General features: G+C 40.1%; 5 protein-coding genes across 11 annotated transcripts; 4 read left to right on the top strand and 1 right to left on the bottom strand.

Moving 5' to 3' along the window:
* Positions 1-3,052: 3,052 nt before the first annotated feature.
* Positions 3,053-5,480, top strand: LOC148170408 (uncharacterized). Of its 4 annotated transcripts, XM_088042644.1 has the most exons (7): positions 3,053-3,142; positions 3,964-4,100; positions 4,155-4,217; positions 4,271-4,473; positions 4,575-4,652; positions 4,713-4,963; positions 5,011-5,480. In XM_088042644.1, exons 2-7 carry the CDS (start codon positions 3,965-3,967, stop codon positions 5,138-5,140), a joined length of 861 nt encoding a protein of 286 aa, XP_087898770.1. In that variant the 5' UTR covers positions 3,053-3,142; position 3,964; the 3' UTR covers positions 5,141-5,480. The 4 variants fall into 4 exon arrangements, with proteins under 4 accessions (XP_087898770.1, XP_087898768.1, XP_087898771.1 ...); XM_088042642.1 differs by having other exon boundaries at positions 3,964-4,217; positions 5,011-5,479; XM_088042645.1 differs by lacking the exon at positions 4,575-4,652 and having other exon boundaries at positions 3,964-4,217; positions 5,011-5,478.
* Positions 5,481-5,837: 357 nt separating this feature from the next.
* Positions 5,838-6,309, top strand: LOC148170407 (uncharacterized). Its single transcript, XM_088042648.1, has 2 exons — positions 5,838-5,947; positions 5,994-6,309. Exons 1-2 carry the CDS (start codon positions 5,844-5,846, stop codon positions 6,307-6,309), a joined length of 420 nt encoding a protein of 139 aa, XP_087898774.1. The 5' UTR covers positions 5,838-5,843.
* Positions 6,302-12,151, bottom strand: LOC148170406 (uncharacterized). 4 transcript variants are annotated; one of them, XM_088042639.1, is made up of 11 exons: positions 12,110-12,151; positions 11,933-12,064; positions 11,542-11,582; positions 11,269-11,484; positions 8,742-11,223; positions 8,524-8,692; positions 7,662-8,475; positions 7,391-7,618; positions 7,131-7,185; positions 6,600-6,709; positions 6,302-6,553 (listed from the first exon to the last, which is right to left on the bottom strand). In XM_088042639.1, the coding sequence occupies exons 4-11, from the start codon at positions 11,479-11,481 to the stop codon at positions 6,380-6,382; spliced, it is 4,245 nt and encodes a 1,414-aa protein (XP_087898765.1). In that variant the 5' UTR covers positions 11,482-11,484; positions 11,542-11,582; positions 11,933-12,064; positions 12,110-12,151; the 3' UTR covers positions 6,302-6,379. The 4 variants fall into 4 exon arrangements, with proteins under 4 accessions (XP_087898765.1, XP_087898766.1, XP_087898764.1 ...); XM_088042640.1 differs by lacking the exon at positions 11,542-11,582 and having other exon boundaries at positions 8,742-8,927; positions 8,994-11,223; XM_088042638.1 differs by lacking the exon at positions 11,542-11,582.
* A 188-nt stretch (positions 12,152-12,339) lies between these two features.
* Positions 12,340-12,986, top strand: Grx5 (Glutaredoxin 5). The gene is made up of 2 exons (XM_088042646.1): positions 12,340-12,673; positions 12,717-12,986. Exons 1-2 carry the CDS (start codon positions 12,424-12,426, stop codon positions 12,902-12,904), a joined length of 438 nt encoding a protein of 145 aa, XP_087898772.1. The 5' UTR covers positions 12,340-12,423; the 3' UTR covers positions 12,905-12,986.
* A 29-nt stretch (positions 12,987-13,015) lies between these two features.
* Positions 13,016-17,445, top strand: LeuRS (Leucyl-tRNA synthetase). Its single transcript, XM_088043491.1, has 9 exons — positions 13,016-13,259; positions 13,308-13,736; positions 13,783-14,189; positions 14,236-14,461; positions 14,506-15,791; positions 16,033-16,306; positions 16,362-16,616; positions 16,702-17,146; positions 17,200-17,445. Exons 1-9 carry the CDS (start codon positions 13,257-13,259, stop codon positions 17,403-17,405), a joined length of 3,531 nt encoding a protein of 1,176 aa, XP_087899617.1. The 5' UTR covers positions 13,016-13,256; the 3' UTR covers positions 17,406-17,445.
* The last annotated feature ends 1,303 nt before the right edge of the window (positions 17,446-18,748 follow it).

The raw sequence follows: 18,748 nt of genomic DNA, 5'->3' as shown, positions 1-18,748 counted from the left end.
TTTGTATCATCCACCACTAAAATTCGTAATTTTTGTAATTTTAGTGCTATGACTATAAAATTTAGGGAAGTTACTATTTTTGAGTCATTCATTAACTTTACAAAATTACAATATACTAGTGCAAAAGACACAAATTCTACAAATTTTCATTTTAAAAAACAATCAAAAATTTCTATTATCCACCACTAAAATTCGTATTTTTGGTGCTACACCTATAAAATTTGGAGAAACTACTATTTTTGAGTGATTCGTTAACTCTACCAATTTGCAAAATTCTAGAGCAAAAGATACAAATTCAAGAAATGTTCATTTAAAAAAATAAGAAAAAAAAATCCATCCTCCACCACTAAAATTCGTAATTTTAGTAATTTTAGTGCTACGGCTATGAAATTTGAGGAAGTTACTATTTTTGAGTCATTCATTAATTCTACCAAATTACAAAATTCTAGATAAAATAGATTAAAAAATCAGATTTCTAAAACTTCTCAGAATCTATTCCCACCTTTCCTTGATAACATCCAATTAAAATTTCAAAGCAAACTGATAAAAAAATAAAACTCCTAAAAACGCATTTCTAGGTCATGCCACAAATCACTTTTGCCAAAATTACCAGATAATTATGTAGTACCAGCACAATTTCACATAAAACCGCATTGGAATATTCAGTACGGGGTAAATGGAGATAAATAAATAAAAGTGATCAAAACTAGTTCATGTTTGATTTCGTATCAGTTTTGAAAATCCCGACCGAATCTAAAGAGCACTAATTGCAAGATACAAATTGATAACTATGAGATGAGATCGCGAATTCCCAAGAATTTCTTTTCACGTTACGATTTCCAGCATAGTTCCATTCACCTCATCTCCGCGTTGTTTGTGACCCGTAACTATAACTGCACTATTATAATCGTACCATTTGGTACTGCATTTATTTATTTTGGTCCGACGAAAGGATGCCATGTATGTGCTAATATTTTCATCCAAGTATGTTATTGAGGTACAGTTAGGAGCGTTCCGTTATGTCACAGAAACTCCAAGATGTAAATGCTCAGATTACGAAATTTTATTGCTTGACAACTTACAATCAGGGAAAACTACTAGAAATTGTCATTATTCTTGTGTAGGAAGCGTTTAATACCATTGTCGATTGTTCATATTTAATTGGGTGTACTGTTAATCAGAAGGTCGGAGCACAGATGGCTGAATATTCAAAGTTTTGTGTCTAATACTGCAGCCGATGGAGGTTACAAGTTGAAAAGATCAAGCATCTTTTTGTTGGAAATCAGAGAAAGCAAAGAAAGTAGAAAAGTGAACAAGGCATTTGCACCAAATATTTCTATAAAAATACCAAGACTTCTTGTTAACTAGCTTTATCACAAAACCAGACGCGACTAAAAGCAATAAATCACTGATAACGAGCCGAAGTTTCATTAACTTAAAGTGATGATTTCTTACACAATGAACGCATCGAGATAACCTAGTTTCAGAAGCATACTTTTGGTTTCTGTATCACCTTGTTCGCACAAGTTAAAAAAGTGCACGTCACCGCATGAAGAAATGGACACAGAAAAATCAAATGTAGGCTGCATTAAAATCCATAAAATTACACCGTCTTCATTGCAGAAATGTGACCTGACAGTTACTTGGTCGCCAAGGACGAAGCGCCGCGTTGCAGTTCGCATATGAATGGGGAAATCCAGGTGAAGCGGCCAACAAAAAAATTTTCAGGCGATTTCAACAAAAATTTGCTTAAAATTCCCCATTTCTTACATGCATGGATTAGAAAAATTAATTTTACGTATTTTACAAGACAATTATTTTGTTTTAAGAAAAAATACTCCATTGATACTACTTAACACTACATATTTCAAACTGACGACCAAATGACAAATTCCAATTTTTCTAAAAGTACAAATTTCAAAAAAACATTCTTTTTTACCTTCTTGTATTTTTTAAATATGGAAAGTAAGCTGTTTAGGATTATTTTTACAATAAATTAAAAAAAGAAAACTTGAAATGTATTATTTGGCCGCCATTTTGAAGTACGTGATGTCCAATAACGCCAATAAAATATTTTTCTTTTAAAAAATATTTAATTCGCTATTATATCCCACGAGTAGATTTTCTATTACATATTTGTCTTGTAAAAATTTCTAGAATTTATTTTATTTAAACACTCAGTACATTACAAATTAAAACATTTTGGCCAAAATATTTCCCACGGAATTTATAAATGCCAAATTTTCGTTGATATTGGAAGAAAAAAAATTTAAGGGTGACCAACTTCGCTTAGAATTCCCACATATTTTAGGCCAAACCACTGAAAATGGGAAAATTAACGCTATCTTAGAAAATGGCACACCTTTCAGAACCTGATCAAAACAAATTACCGTAAACAAGCCTTCACGAATCCTCCTAAAAAAGTCCTGAAAAAAACTGCTGATAAACAACAGTCAAAATTTTTCCACTTATTATCTAAAACCTCCCAGACACCTTCGTTCAAAAGCCATTGAACTCGCTTAAGTTCAGATCCGGATCAGTTTAAATCCCGGAAAGTTCGATTTCCGAAAATATGACTCAATCTTGAACTTTCTTAACCAACCGGACCTTAACATAAACAATAAGTAAATTAAATGTAAGTTATTGTCATAAACAAAGGACTTTCTCGGTTATTCAACCTGTGTCTATAATATAAAAAATTTCGAATATATCTTCGAAAATAACAGTTAAATTTACTTTTATCACCGTTACGTGTACATATTTACCAAAATAATTAACCGATCTGTTAACTGATCCATTTTTAGCATCCTACATTATTAATATTCGCTCTTTACAATTATTTCAAAGATAGCCTCAATTATTGAACCCAGTTCCTTGATAGATCATACGCAATTAAAACAAATTAACAAGTACGACAAGTGGTGGTCAATATGGTGAAGAGATGATATGCGAAGTGGTAGGAGAGTGCCATCAAGTTTGACTACCGCTGTGCTTACTCCTCACTGGCGTTTCCGACTACAGGTAAGTGGGTCATCGTATATAAACTCAAGTTCAAGGTATCTAAGAAGCATTTGCAGTAGTTATCTTGACAAGTGCATGTCTGTCTACCTGTTGTGACTGTGATCTAGTGAAGAATTTTAAGGTGAGTTGGAAGGCTTATCACTTTAGGGTGGAACAGTGAAAAAAAAAGGTGGATTTTTGGGTCCAATACCTGGTTTTTCGAGGAAATCTTTACGAGGTATTTTGGTATTTAGTGCTCTTCCAGAGGATTGTCCCTCTGGCAATGTCTTGGTTAAGGTTGATGCACTGTGCAACAAGTCCACCGACCAATGACCTACTCTCCAAACCCGACCCAGTTGTGGTAAATTCGACGATCGCGCAAGAAATGAACCGCATCTTACAATCCCGAGATATGATAATAACGGCAACCACCGGTCATTTACCCACCTCTAATCACCAACAATTACAAAAAATGGGTTAAAAGAGACCCCAATTATCGTAGTTATCCAATACGGGCGGCATTAAAAAACTCAGAAATCGCGTTCTAGAAATTACAACATAGAAAGTACCATCACAATCGCACGCTTAAGTAGGCCGAAGAGGAATTCTGTTCTTCTCGTGCTTTTTGATTCTGGCACAGAGCGACGTGACGATGATTATTCAATTAACAAATTACGGTAAAGTCAAATAACGGTGACCTACAAATGGCACGGAATGGAATTCGATCGGGCGGTTGTGCCGAAAGTACCGTTAAAAATTCTCCGGGAAAAAACGAACTTACAAGTAGGTTCACATGTTGTTTTAAATGGGTGAAGCTGGTTGTGTTCCGGAAGGTAATAGAACCGGAACGCTTATCCGGATTCCGCGCAAATAGCCGATGGAAAAGAAACAAACAAAAGGGGACTTTTATTTGTTTTTATGTAGAAAAAAAGTGAAATAAGATTGTCCTTATTTATCTTCTAGAATGTACAAGCAATCAGTCGGTTGGGCCTTCTTCGCCCTTCTAGTCAGCAGCTCCATAGTCAGCACAATTTCATACCCCTCCGACGGCGGCTTCGTCCCTGTGCGCACCCCCCAACTTCCCGCGCAGAGGATAGAACGTAAGTTCGCCGAAAAGCCGAACGCAATTAAAAAAGTGGCCCTCGATGATTTAGATGACATCCAAACCAACAGCATCTCCGACAACGGAGGGGGTTTCTCTTGGTCAAATCTCTTAGGTACGTTGCACCCACTCATCAAAACCCGTCTCATGAAATAAAAAATTCCTCAGGCATGGTCATGCAGATGATCTTCAACCCCGGCACTCATCAAGGTCCGAACAAATCAGAAGGATTAGACGACACAGGCGTCGCGCCTTCCCCTTGGGCTAACCTCCTCTCGGTCGGTCTGAAGATCCTCACAGCTATCCTTGGGGGTGGCGCCGGCGGCGGCGGCGACGGCATCGACAAAGTCGATAACGGCTCACCTATGCAGGTTAGTGCGTTGTTTGGTCGGATCGGTTCGGCTTCTGCTTGGTAGCATTGTCAGCGTGTATATATGTAAAATTCGCACTAGTAGTGGCTTGCGTTGCACAGGGAGTTCTGGCGGCGATTATGTCAACGGTGCTTAGGGATCCGAATCAGGTCAACATGTTGGCTAGACAAGCTGGGGAGGTACGTTATTAACCCGACTAATTAACCATTTCGTGGCGCCACCTAACTCCCAACTTCTAGTTCATCAACATCGTGGTGAACCTCTTGGATGCTTTGAAGACGTCGTTCTCGCACCGCTCCATGGCCGCTCGTAACATCGGAAAGAAAGACTCCATCAGCGACGCCGCCGTTGCTGGAATCGCCATGATGAAGGGGTACATGCGGTCGTTGTCCACCGCTGAAAGTTCGTGCATGCAGAAGTTCATGTGTGATGCCAACAGCGAGTGCTCCACCGACGTCGGGCAGAGTTCCCTCTACTGCCATCTCGGAAGGTACGACTTCATCCTCTTCAAATAAGTTACTAATTATCAAATTACAGTTACGCCGCCAGTTTTATCTTGGAAAGATCAACGAATTCGGCCACTTTCGACCTGCTCTACGAAGCTGGAAGGAGAGGAAGGTCCGGAGATAACTGCCGTCAAGCATATTTGGAATGTAACGAAGTTTGAACTAGTACCGTTTTGTTCACGCAATAATTTATTTGTAAAATAGTATTTATTTTTTCATAATGGCACACGATTTTAGTCGAAATGATGGAAATCAAGGACTGGTCCATGCTTGTTGGATGTGGTTATTTTTATCATGATTGAAAGGTTGAGCGAATGGGCGAACGCTGCGAGCGATTGGGGTTCATGTACAGTATAAATTGTAACACGACTACAATAAAGTTATTTATTCATCAAACCTCCAATATTTTACTTAAACCAAATTATAACTAAGGTTCTGACTGAAAAGTCTACATATACAATACATAAAGAGCATAGAGTCCGCTTATTTGTAATGTAGTAGAAGTAATAAAGAATGTTTAAAAAAACGAGTTTTTTTAAGAGTTCCTTTCAGAATTGTCGAAGTACCAAACAATACAATAAACGTCAAAAGAACTAAAAAAATAGTGAACCGGTAAAAACCAGTGGAACTATACCGTTTCGCCGGCAACGCTGCGTGAAAATGGCCGTAACCGGCGCCGCTACATTTAACCAATTAAACAAAAATCTGCGCCTTAAGAGAAGTTAGCGTCATCGCAACAATTAGAAGCGATTATAAAACTATTATATCCGCTCAAAATTGTCATCCGCATAAACAGTTACCGAAGTTACACTACAAAGCTCCCGGATTATTCCGCACAAGTGTTTAGTGCAACGCAAAGAAAACATGTCTTTGTCCTTAAATCCGCTAGTGCCCAAACTGGCCGCTAAGCCGAGTTTGTTGGAAAGGACGCATTATAGTGGACCGTCTAGTGGTACCATCCACAGCCAGTAAGTTAAAACTAAACAAATCACATTTTTACATAAATAATTTCAGCAGTCATAGTTCGAAAGGCAGCGGAAAACACAGTGTTGCGTTATCGGCGTTGACGCTGCTGTCGTTTTTATTTTTCCTCAACATTCTCCAAAATTGTATTCAAGAGCACATGCAAGAAATGAATAGCACCCAGCAGGTTATCATCGTGCAAGCTAGAACCCCGGAAGCCCAAAAGCGCAAAGGAGAAGTCGAATTTTTAAACTCAACAACTTTGACCAAAGGAAGAAATAATCCGGCCGCTGCGAAGACATCCGTTGATCGCTATACGCAAATCCCCGTCAAACTCCGAACTAACGAAAAAGCCGGGAAACCTTAGAAACGTTTTGTTTTATTTCACTTATACATCGAATATAAACTAGTAAACTTAAAAAAAGCGCTTTATTTCTTTACTTCTGATCGACTTTATAGCGTCCAGTTCGTTCGATGTATTTAGTTTGAGTTAGCGCCGAACTGCCGCCAGTCGGATCCATCATTCTGTCCCAATTCGTGTGTCCCACGACGAACCCGATGGCTCTCATCTTCTCCTGTTGTTTTTGTTCCTCCAGATCTGCCCACCGAACCTGCAAAAAAACGTAAAAAACGCTCGGAAGCTCGCAGAGACATTACTCTCTTTTGGCCGGGTTTGGCGGGTTTGATGGGAGTCCAGTCGGTGTCCAGTTGGAGGTATTCTTCCATGGTTCGCTGACGAAGCGGCTTGCTGACGCCATCGAGTTTTGCTGCAACATATAAAAGTGCACAATGCAGCACAGCACGGTTGCGCGACACGAAAATTCCTGGAGTCCTGGAAGCGCTAAATAAAAGATAATCGTTCCAAGAGTCAATTGGGCGTTACATCGATCTAGAAAAAAGTGTCGCAGTAAACACAGTTTTTTGAGTAGGACTCAATTTCGCAACTTCGCAAAGGAAATTAAAATAATTTCAATAAAGTCGCCAATAAACGTGAAAACTGTATTTTTTCTAGACGTGAAAGCGTCAAAACATAAAATAATGCTTGACTGCGAGTACCATTTGTGGGGCCCACGCTGGGCTGAAAACACCAACCCGACACACTTTACAACTCGTAAAATGCGTCACCCGCAAAACTATCTTACACTAATAAAATACTAAGCCAAGATTTTTGATTTCTTGAAAACTTACCGAGATTATCAACAGAACAGTCGAAATTGTCCCACTTGCTTCTAGCTACTTGGTCCTGAGGGAGACTGACTTTTTAGTACGATATTAAAAAATAAAAGAACAGAAAGAGAAACAACGTAATTAAAAAAAATAAAACGATCGATTTCAAACACCATTTTGTCAGTGCTGTGAAAAAAACAGTACGGGTTACATAATAAATAAGTCTTCAATGGCCAATTCCTAAGAACTAACATGGGTTGTTCTTCTGACCATGGTCTTACCTCCGACCCGTCATGTTCACGCACGTCACTCTCGGGAGAATTGACTTCTTCCATTTCGACTTCTGGGATGGATGCGGATTGGAGAAGACTTGTGGGGTCGAGAATTGGGTGGTGAGACGGCGTGGCTTCCCAATTCGCGACGCATTTTTCTATGTCCGCTTCAGAGCGTCCATGAATGTTGCGTTTTGAACACGTTTGAACGTCCAGATCCAGTTGACATATGTAAACCTAAACAACTGTAGTTTTGGAGCCACTAAAAAATACCACAAACCTGAAATCCGTTCTGTTTCGCAAAACTCCACATTTCCCCGAAATACTTGACTTTATCATTAATATTGTCGACGATAATAAAAGAAAAGTAGCCATCAGTTATGGTCTTTTTAAAAGACTTAATGAGGGAACTCCTGTAGGACTCCTCCATTTCGGCCTCAAACTCGTACACCATTTCCTTGACGGTCACTTTCTTTCCGTCTTCAGTCACTTCTTTCTCTTGTTCTATCATAAAATAATCGTCGAGAGATAAAATACGTGGAGCGGAGCCCCCATTTTCAACTTCCTTATCTTTGATGAGTTTCGCTAAGAATGTCTTTCCACTACCAGGAGGGCCTCTCAAAATTATCACAATTCGCGGTGGTCTCTTATACCGACCCGGTGCACTTATCAAGTCCTCGATCAAAATCGCGTTTTTATTCGAAATGGGCTTGTTAGTCTCACTTTTTAAAAACTTGGGAACTTCTGGGTTTCGAGGCTCCATGTCTTCATCTTCCGGCCACTCAGTGTCGCTGATTTTTTCCTCTTCCAGTTCCATTCTTTGTAAAGGTCTTCGTTCTTCATTGTACTTTTTGTCTTCCCATTTTGACGAGTTCCAATCTTTTTTACCATCTTCATTATAAGATCGGTCGAACGGAGGACCTTCTTCGTAAGAGCGATCATTGTAAGACCGGCGGTCATCAAAAGAAGCGTCTTCGTAAGATCGATCATTGTAAGATCGACGATCATCGAAGGAAGAACGGTCTTCGTACCGACGATTATGAGAACGGTTTTCTTGGTAATGATCGTTTCGCCAGTTCTCCGATGGTGGGTACCTAAATGGGACCAATGAGAACATCTCCAAACCTTTTAGTCAAATTTACCTTCGCAGATTCGGAGGTTCGTACTGTCTTACCACTGGAGGATCAAACTCTCTAATATTCTTCACGGTTTCAGATAGCCATTTGGGTCTTTGCGGCAATGGAATGCGACTCAAAGGCTTGTGTCGATAATCAAACATAAAAATTGGCTCAATCAGTACCTCAGGTTCCACTAAAAATAAGAGTAAAATATTTTGATTTGCAAACAACTCCATGATTACCACTCTTGATAGACTTATGGTCATAATCAATGACTGTCGCTGCCTGGAAAATACCATTTGATTTTTCTTCAGCTGGTTTCGATTCCATCTCAACTTCTGGCACTTGCTGTTGCTGAAAATCTGCGTCTTTTTTCCAAGGTTCTTCAAGGCTTCTCGGTGGTTCTTCAGTCTCAAAATTTGCCGCCACTGCATCATAATCATAATCATCACAGTTTTCTTCAAACTGCTCATTTTTGTATTTGTTAAAATCACCTTTATTAAAATTATCACCACCGAAGCCAAATTGTCCTTTAGGTCCCAAATTGCGCTTTGAAAAAAGCTCTTCAGGTTGATTGGGGTGCTGAGGAAATCTCTCTTGATTGGGACCGAAACGATCCTGATTAGGAGGAAACCTGTCTTGATTAGTATCAAAACGATTATCTTGATTGGAACCGAACCGATCTTGATTGGGAGCGAACTTGTCTTGATTGGGGCCAAATCTATCTTGATCGCCACTGAACCGATCTTGATTTGGTCCAAAACGATCTTGATTTTGATTCGGACCACCAAATCGATCTTGATTTTGATTAGGACCTCCAAATCGCTCCTGATTTTGATTAGGACCTCCAAATCGATCCGAATTTTTATTAGGACCGCCAAATCGCTCCGGATTTTGATTAGGACCTCCAAATCGCTCCGGATTTTGATTAGGACCTCCAAACCGATCCTGATTTTGATTAGGACCTCCAAATCGATCCTGATTTTGGTTGGGTCCACCAAATCTGTCCTGATTAGGACCAAACCTGTCTTGACCTGGTCCAAATCTCTCTTTATTCGGAGCGAATTTGTTCTGGTTCGGCCCGAAATTATCTTCAGCATTAAATCTGCCTTGGTTTGAACCAAAATTATCTTGATTGGAAACAAACTTATCTTGATTGGGGCCAAACCTCTCTTGGCCGAATCCAAACCTATTTTGATTAAGACCAAACCTATCTTGAATGGGGCCAAAGTTATCCTTGTTAGGGCCAAACCGCTCTTGATTCGGTCCGAAATTGTCTTGATTAAGCCCAAATCTATCTTGATTCGGTCCAAAGCGTTGATTGGGGCCAAATCGATCTTGATTTGGTCGAAATCGATCTCCCTCGTCTGGTCCTCCCGGCCCAAATCTGTCTCTGTTAAATTGATCTTCTGGTGGTCCAAATCGGTTTCCTTTGAAATTGCCGAATCTATTCCCAAATTGATTTTGGTTCCGATTAAAATTACCGGAACCTTCAAATCGCGTTTCCTCGTTTTGAGTCATTGTGAAACTGCTTCTGGTTTGGTCGTCAAAATTATTGACAAATTCCCTTTGTCCATAAGTTTCGCTATGATTGGAATGTTCCTCGTAACTCTGGTTTGATTGCTCAGGAAACGGAAGCTGAGAGTTTGACTCCAAGTTGCTGCCATCTTTGATTCTAGAGACAGTGTTAGTGAGACTATCACTTTGTTTAGGAATTTGAGTTTGGGAGACTAGCGACAACATATTGAGTAGTTTTTGGTCGCCTAAAATAGTATTAATACCCTTGGAAATAGCGTCGAAATCAGGTCCCTTTTTCTCTTTTTCTCGTTCTTCAGGATCAACAAACACGACATCGTCACTTTCCTTCTGTCCTGACTTGAGATCGTCTTTAACTAAGTCCAACCCTGGAATCCCGCCCCCAGTGTTAGGTTTGAAGAAATCACCAACATCGTCCAACTCAGGAACAATTTTCTGGTCTTTGAACTTTAACGGTTCGTCGTTCATAGTTGGAGGCGGTTTAGAAAAAATGGCGTTTGGAGTGCTAAGGGGCGCCCCCAATTTAGGAAGAACGTTTAGACCCTTCTGTTGGTTCAAACCCTGTGGCGAATTCAAACTCTGATTTTGAAGATTCCCCGCTCTTGATCGATTAGGCGATTCAACACTCAAACCAAGTCTTTTTCTCTTCATTTGTTCGCGTCGTTCTAATAACTGTGCCCTCCAACTCTCCCATTTTTTTTCATATTCTCTGTATTGCTCCTTATCGGGATGCTCAGCGTTCTGTTCCTTCCATTTATTAAACTGCGCCTCCCAATCTGCAAACTGTTTATCAAATTTTTTCTCAGCCTCGGATAACTCCTCAATATTTTCTCTTCTGGGTGGGGGCTGACTTGACCAATCAGGTTTGTTTAACATTGGTCGTTTAGGATCGTCACCCCCTTGGTCATACTGTCTTTTATTTTCTCCGAAACGATAATCGCGATTTTGCCAGTTCTGGTTGTTGTTCTTAGGGTAGTGAACTGGAGGCCGCTGCTCGCTAGCTTTCGCTAAATTATACCCTTGTTGTCGTTGGGGTTGCTGCGGCGGCGGTGCTGTAGTATAAGCAGGAATATTAGGAGGAGGCTCCTCAGCCGGGGGCGGTGGCTTCACCTCCGTTGGCAACGGAGGAGGAACAGCAACATTTGGTAGTTGCGCCTGAGCAGCAAGAGCGTTGATAGATTTCTGGTACTAAGAAATTAATGAGATTAATAAAGTTTCAAAGGGGTAGAGTACCTCAGCGCCGTATTGTTGGTGCCACTGTTGGTACTGTTGCTGCCATTGTGCCCATTGGTTCCAGTTTTGTTGTTGGAGTTGTGCCCATTGTTCCGGGGTGTATTGCATACCCGGGGGGACCACAGCTGGAGCGGAATTTATAACGGGCTGAGCTGGGTTCAGTACCGATGGTACTGGTGGCTGAGTGGCAGGTGACCACTGTGGCCACGACATCGCCTAAAAAGAGAAAATTAAAAGACGTCTTGGAAAGTTATACCAAAAAGTCCAACCTACCTTACAATTACAACAATAAAAAGTCGCGTTCACTAATTACACTTGTAAAAAAGTAGGAAAAATGTTTTACAATGTAAAAGTTTGCACATTAACTTTAACTAAGTGATTAAAGATATTTAGTTGTTTAACTAAAGAAACATTAACCTTTATTTATGTAAAATCATGCGCAACGTATGCTTTATGAAAAACTGTTAAAAATCATTAACAATACACGAATTTGAATACGAATACAAGAAGTTTAACAAGGTTTTATTGGAACAAACCAATTTAGAATTAAAGACACCAAACATGAGGTTTCAGGTCGGAATTATAATTACGACCATTGGCTAACTAGCCTTTAAAGTGATGAGATATTTCTACTAAAACCCAAAGTTGTCAAACGCGGTCTTACCTCAATGTTTTCCAAGTTTTAGCCCAACATAAAGACAATAAACAAAAATCACATCATTTCCTTACAAATGTTTTTCAACAAAAGCAGGTGCATCTAACAATCAGTAAAGCAATTCGCAACAGCAATAATTGCCTAAAATATTAGTTAAAAATTAAACAAATCGATTTTGCGGCTCACTTTTCCGTCAACTCTAAAGATGTCAAACAACTGCCAACTTAGAATGAAATCACGGTGCGAAAGTCCCTAGATTGAACAAAAAAATAATTAATTACACAGAAATGATGCACATTTAATAGCAAAGAGAAATCGTTTTGAAGTTCTATGTAATTTAATAAATAATGAGACTTAATTACAATATATTTAAAAGTGCCGGTTTCTTAATTTTTTAATTTAAGAACTTTAGACACGCCCACGCATGCGCGTTTTAACCAGCTTTGCAGCCTGTCATTTAAAATAACGTAAATTTGAGGTTAGGTAACTTATTTTCAAACATGAATTTAAACGTATTTTCAAAAAGTAGCAACTTCCTTCGCACCGCCACCACTCTGGTGAGGCTCTACAGTGCTAAACCAGCCGAAGACATTAAGAAACTTGTAGATAAAAGTAAAGTTGTTCTTTTTATGAAAGGGGTGCCTGAGCAGCCCCGTTGTGGTTTTAGCAATGCCGTAGTCCAGATTCTAAGAATGCATGGGGTGAAGTATGAGGCTCACGATGTTTTGGAGGACGATTCTCTGCGACAAGGTAATAAAAAGAGTAAAAGAACCTGAACTAATTGTTTTTGCAGGTATAAAAGACTTTTCAAATTGGCCGACAATTCCACAAGTTTATATAAACGGAGAGTTTGTGGGGGGCTGTGATATCTTGTTGCAAATGCACAGATCTGGGGATTTAATTGAAGAGCTAGAGAAAGCGGGGATTAAGAGCGCACTGCTTTTGGAGAAAGAAAAAGAGGATAGCGAAAAAAAGTCGTAGGAGTACGATTAGACTGATCCTTGTACATAATTGTTGTGTTATTTCCATTTTAGTTGAATAAATAAAAATCTTGTAAATAAAATTTTCCATTTTTTTCATAACCACACTTCTAAACGTCACGCAATCAAACCGTAAAAACAGGTGATGCAAGAGGTCAGAGACACGTGGGAACAAACATATCCACGTTTTTTACTGCACCGAGCAAATTAATTAGGTTCGCATTACGTGTTGTTGCATCAGACCGTTCAAACGTGTTGTCTCGTTGACAGTTATTGTTGAGGTTAAGTAGTGCCATGTGGTGACATATGTGCTCATATTTCTACTAATTTTTCAATTAAATAATATTCCAAAAATGGTAAGTGACCCGCACACTTATTTTATAATGCATAACAACTTATTGTAGGCCGCAATTGAACGCAAAGGAACTTTCAAAGTCGAGTATTTGCAAAAAATCGAACAAGAAGTTCAAGAGCGATGGAAACGAGAGAAAATTCATGAAGTCGACGCCCCTCAGAACCCCCGAAAATCGGAGGATGAGAAGTACATGTGCACGTTTCCGTACCCTTACATGAATGGGCGGCTGCACTTGGGGCACACTTTCTCCATGTCAAAAGCAGAGTTCGCGGTTCGTTATCACCGCTTGAAAGGCAAAAAGGCGCTGTTTCCATTCGGATTTCATGTCACTGGAATGCCGATTAAAGCGTGCGCTGATAAACTAAAACGGGAAATGGAGAGTTTTGGGTTTCCACCCAAATTTCCGGAAGGGGAGGATGAAACTACCCCTGAGGAACTCGACGATGTGGTTCCCAAAGACAAGAGCAAAGGGAAGAAGGTTGGGACTACCCATACTATAATTTGTTTCTAATTGAAAGTTTTAGAGTAAAGCGGTGGCTAAAACCGCCGCCGCCAAGTACCAATGGCAGATTATGTACAGTCTTGGACTTAAAGACGACGAAATAAAGAAATTCGCGGATGCGGATTACTGGTTGGACTATTTCCCACCTCTGGCGATCCAAGATCTTGATCGTTTTGGGGTGCATGTCGATTGGCGGCGGACTTTTATCACCACTGATGTCAATCCGTTTTACGATTCTTTCGTACGGTGGCAATTTCTTCGTTTGAAAGAACGCAATAAGATTAAGTTTGGGAAAAGGTACACTATCTATTCCCCGCGTGATGGGCAACCTTGCATGGACCATGACAGATCCACAGGTGAAGGAGTGGGGCCCCAAGAGTACACCCTCATTAAAATGAAGCTGTTGAAACCTTACCCAGCCAAACTAAAGTATGTCTCTTATTCCCATTTCCTCAGTTTGAAACTCTTACTTTAGCAAAGTCAAAAATAAAGAAGTCTTCTTGGTGGCGGCGACTATGCGACCAGAGACCATGTATGGCCAAACCAACTGTTGGGTCAGACCCGATATGAAGTACATCGCATTTAGTACCAAATCAGGAGAGATTTTTATTTGTACTCGGAGGTCCGCGCTTAACATGAGTTACCAAGGATATACTTCAGTTGATGGGAAATTTGAGGTGGTTGAGGAGATCTTGGGACAGGTAAAAACTTTCTTTATTTTTCCGATCTAATGGGAACTCTTTAGGATCTTCTTGGGTGCGCCCTCAAAGCGCCTATGACTCAGTACGACAAAATCTACGCCTTGCCTATGTTGACCATCAAAGAAGACAAAGGCACAGGTATCGTTACCAGCGTACCATCCGATTCTCCCGACGACTACGCCGCTCTGGTGGACCTTAAAAAGAAGCAGCCGTTCCGGGAAAAATACGGAATCACCGATGAAATGGTTCTTCCGTATGAACCCGTACCCATCCTTGAAGTACCGGAATTAGGGACTCTCTCCGCTGTGTTTTTGTACGACAAGTTGAAAATCCAGAGTCAGAACGACAGGGAGAAGCTTCTAGAGGCTAAAGAACTCGTCTATCTAAAAAGTTTCTACGACGGTGTTATGGTCATTGGGGAGTTCAAAGGGAAGAAGGTCCAGGACATCAAAAAGAACCTGCAGAAGAAGCTAATCGATGCTAAAGAAGGGGTCGTTTATTACGAACCGGAAAAAACGATAATTTCGCGCTCTGGCGACGAATGCGTTGTGGCTTTGTGCGACCAGTGGTTCTTGGACTACGGTGAAGAGTCGTGGAAGAAATTAGCCCATCAAGCTCTCGACAAAATGAACACGTACCATGACGAAGTTCGACGTAACTTTAATGGGTGCTTGGATTGGTTGCACGAACATGCGTGCTCACGCACGTACGGATTGGGTTCTAAACTACCATGGGACCAACAATGGTTGATTGAGTCCTTGTCGGACTCAACCATTTACATGGCATATTACACAGTCGCGCATCTTCTCCAAGGGAACTCTTTCCGGGCCAACAAACCCAACGCTCTTGGGCTAAAACCCGAGCAAATGACGCCGGAAGTCTGGGACTATATCTTCTTCAAAAACGCTCCTGTACCATCAGGAGTTAAGAAAGAGAGTCTTGATTTGATGAAACGCGAGTTCGAGTTCTGGTACCCGGTGGATGTCCGTGTCTCTGGGAAGGATTTGGTTCAGAACCATTTGACGTACTTTATTTATAATCACTGCGCGATATGGCCTCAGGAGGAGGACCGGTGGCCGAAAAGCGTCCGTGCCAACGGTCATCTTCTTCTTAACTCGGCGAAGATGTCGAAGAGCGACGGTAACTTCTTGACTCTCAGTGAAGCTGTGGACAAATTCAGCGCTGATGGAACGCGACTGTGCCTTGCTGACGCCGGTGACTCCGTTGAAGACGCTAATTTCGTGGAAAGCATGGCCGATGCGGGGATTTTAAGACTTTATACTTTTATAGAGTGGGTGAAGGAGATTCTGGGGAATAAACAGACTCTGAGGTGAGTTTACGGGCGAACGGAGTTTTATAAGGTAATTAAATGATCAGCTAAGTAATCACCTAATTTCGTATTGATTTTCATTAGAGTTTTTAAGCAAATTAACATGATGAAGGTTGAATTGGAAACCGGAGTTGTTTTAAAGTAATCAGCGATCAGTTTTTTGCGCTCATTTAAAAGCGCGCGACTTAAGGAGATTATCCCGGAAGTAATTGCGTTAATTTCTTTGAAAAATCTCTTCTAGAACTGGCGCGGCCACTACCTTTAACGATGAAGTGTTCCAAAGCGAACTAAACTTGAAAATCAAAGAAACAGACGAGTTTTATGGCAAGATGCTGTTCAAAGAGGGCCTCCGGACCGGATTCTTCGAGCTCCAGTCGGTCAGAGACAAATACCGGGAGCTTTGTCTAGATGGGATGCACGTTGATCTAATCGTTCGTTTCATCGAAGTTCAAGCAATCCTCCTAGCTCCAATCTGTCCACACGTCGCTGAAAAGGTCTGGGAATTGCTGGGCAAAGTACGTCTCTAATCATCCGTTTAATTCCCCTTATAACTTACCGATTCCACCGCAGCAAAGCAGCATTTTCAAAGCAAAGTGGCCGCAAGTCGGATCAATCGATGAGATCAAAATTAAATCGTCAGAGTATCTGATGGAGACAGCGCATTCGTTCCGAATCCACCTGAAGGCGTACATGCAGGGGATCAAAACGAAGGCAAATCCGAAACCGGCGCCGGTAGCCCAACCGGACATTCTCAATATTTGGGTGGCGAAGACGTTTCCGCCGTGGCAGAGCTGCATTCTTACGACGCTGAAGAGCCACTTTGAGGTAGGAAAGATAAAGAAGAGTGTTTATTTATGCGACATGTTTATCTAGTGTAAAAGTAAAATCCTGTACCACTTCTCCCTTGCAGAAAAATGGGAAATTTCCGGACAATAAAGTCTTAGCCACGGAATTCGGCTCAAAACCCGAACTGAAGAAATACATGAAGCGTGTAATGCCTTTCGTTCAGGCAACTCGCGAAAAAGTCGACCAACTCGGCCCCAAAGCGCTCGCATTGACTCTCGAGTTCGACGAAGCCGACGTCTTGAATAAGAACAAGATTTATTTAGCTAATACTCTGAACGTGGATGTGGTAGTTGTGCGATACACAGACGACGGAGCAGCAGAGGAAAAAATGAAAGAGTGTTGTCCGGGGTCTCCTTTCGTCCAATTTGCGAGTAATCCAGGAGTGAAAGTGGAGTTCTCAAATCCTATACCCAATTCGGGACTTTTCTCGCACTCACTGACAGTCAGCGACGGGGACACGTACAACAAGGTCGTGCAGAAATTGGCGAAAAATGTTAAACAGATTAAAAGTGAGACAAGCAGAAGGAGGGTACTTTTATTGTTTTGTATTTTGTAATTTCAGATCCTCAGGCGGTACAACTGTGGAGGTTCGAAGACCCCGCTTTGGGGTATCGAAAAATCCCGCTTTTCCAGCAACCGACCAAGGATAAAGTATTGATAGACCCCGGTAGTATTTTTAAGGTTGATGTTGGGGAAAAGAAGGTTTTGGTCAAGACGGGTTCTACAGTAATTGAAGTTGGACGCTCAATTACGTATTTATTGAACTAGCTTTATTAATTTATTTTCAATAAAGTTTGCACCCAACTAATTGTTTTGTATTGTGAGTTGAAATGGTTATTTCCTGCTGGGAAATCAAATTATGACGGTTTTATTAGTCTGCAATTGGTGGAGATAAATAGAAAAAACAATTTAAAAGTAGTTCTTATAAATGCAGAATTCCCCTGCAGGGCTCATTTCCCTTGGGAGTCATAATTCAATACTTAAGATAGCGTCGTGAGAGACAAATTATGTATCAGATGAAAGCTACTCTACTCATTTTACGATTTTAGCTGAAATACACCCAGATAATAACGAGAAATGTATTTTTCTTGTAAACAGCCACAAATATGGTATTTTTATAGTAATCGATTTCATGTCATTTTTGCATCGGAAGGAATAAAATTGATGAAAACAAATAGACATATAATTTTGCTTGAAGAAGATTGCTCGGTAAATTAAATTGAAATTGCTCCAAAATGTGTTCTTTTCTTTTTCATAACTGTTTTCTACAAATAAAGGTTTTAAATGTTTGTAGCATCAACGGTGGCTCTTGAATTTCTGTCATGAGCTTTTGCCACTTTGTTTTCATAGTTAATACAACTAGTCCGTTTTTTTTAAATTTGAATTTTTGTTAATTCTGTAGATATTTGTACAATTCCTAGTTTCTGTCTTAAAACATTAAATCTACGGGACAAAAGACGGATTTCATAATTCTAAAAGTTGAGAGCCAAATTTACAATTTTTGTTCGGAAATGATGGATTTTCTCATCCATTAATTTTGGTCGTTTTCAAAAATTCGTATTTTTCTTAATTGTGTAGGTATTTGTACAATTCCACGTTTCTGTCTTAACAGATATGAAATCAGTAGACAAATTTCGCGATTCTAAAGGTTTAGACCCAGATTTAGAATTTTTATTTGGAAATGATAAATTTTTGCATCAACCAAACTTGGTCGTTTTCGAAAATTTGTATTCTTGTTAATTCTGTAGATATTTGTACAATTCCTCGTTTCTGTCTTAATACCAGATGAAATCTACTAGACACCAGACACATTTCGTTATTCTAAAGGTTTAGAGGCAGATTTAAAATTTTTAATTGCAAATGACAGATTTTTGCATCCACCAATTTTCGTCGTTTTCAAAAATTCATATTTTTGTTAATTCTATGGATTTTTGAACAATCCCTCGTTTATGTCATCAGACAAAAGACATCTACACGACAATAGTCAGATTTCGGGATTCTATAGGTTTAGAGCCAGATTTAGAATTTTATTTGGAAATGATAGATTTTCGCATCCTCTAACTTTGGTGCTTTTCAAAAATTAATATTTGTATTAATTCGAAGGATATTTG

The sequence above is a fragment of the Gnatocerus cornutus genome, chromosome 8 (assembly GCF_029298725.1).
Source record: "Gnatocerus cornutus isolate USDA-ARS CGAHR chromosome 8, icGnaCorn1.1, whole genome shotgun sequence".
In the NCBI taxonomy this organism is placed as follows: Eukaryota; Metazoa; Arthropoda; class Insecta; order Coleoptera; family Tenebrionidae; genus Gnatocerus; species Gnatocerus cornutus.
This window is presented reverse-complemented; position numbering and strand designations above follow the sequence as displayed.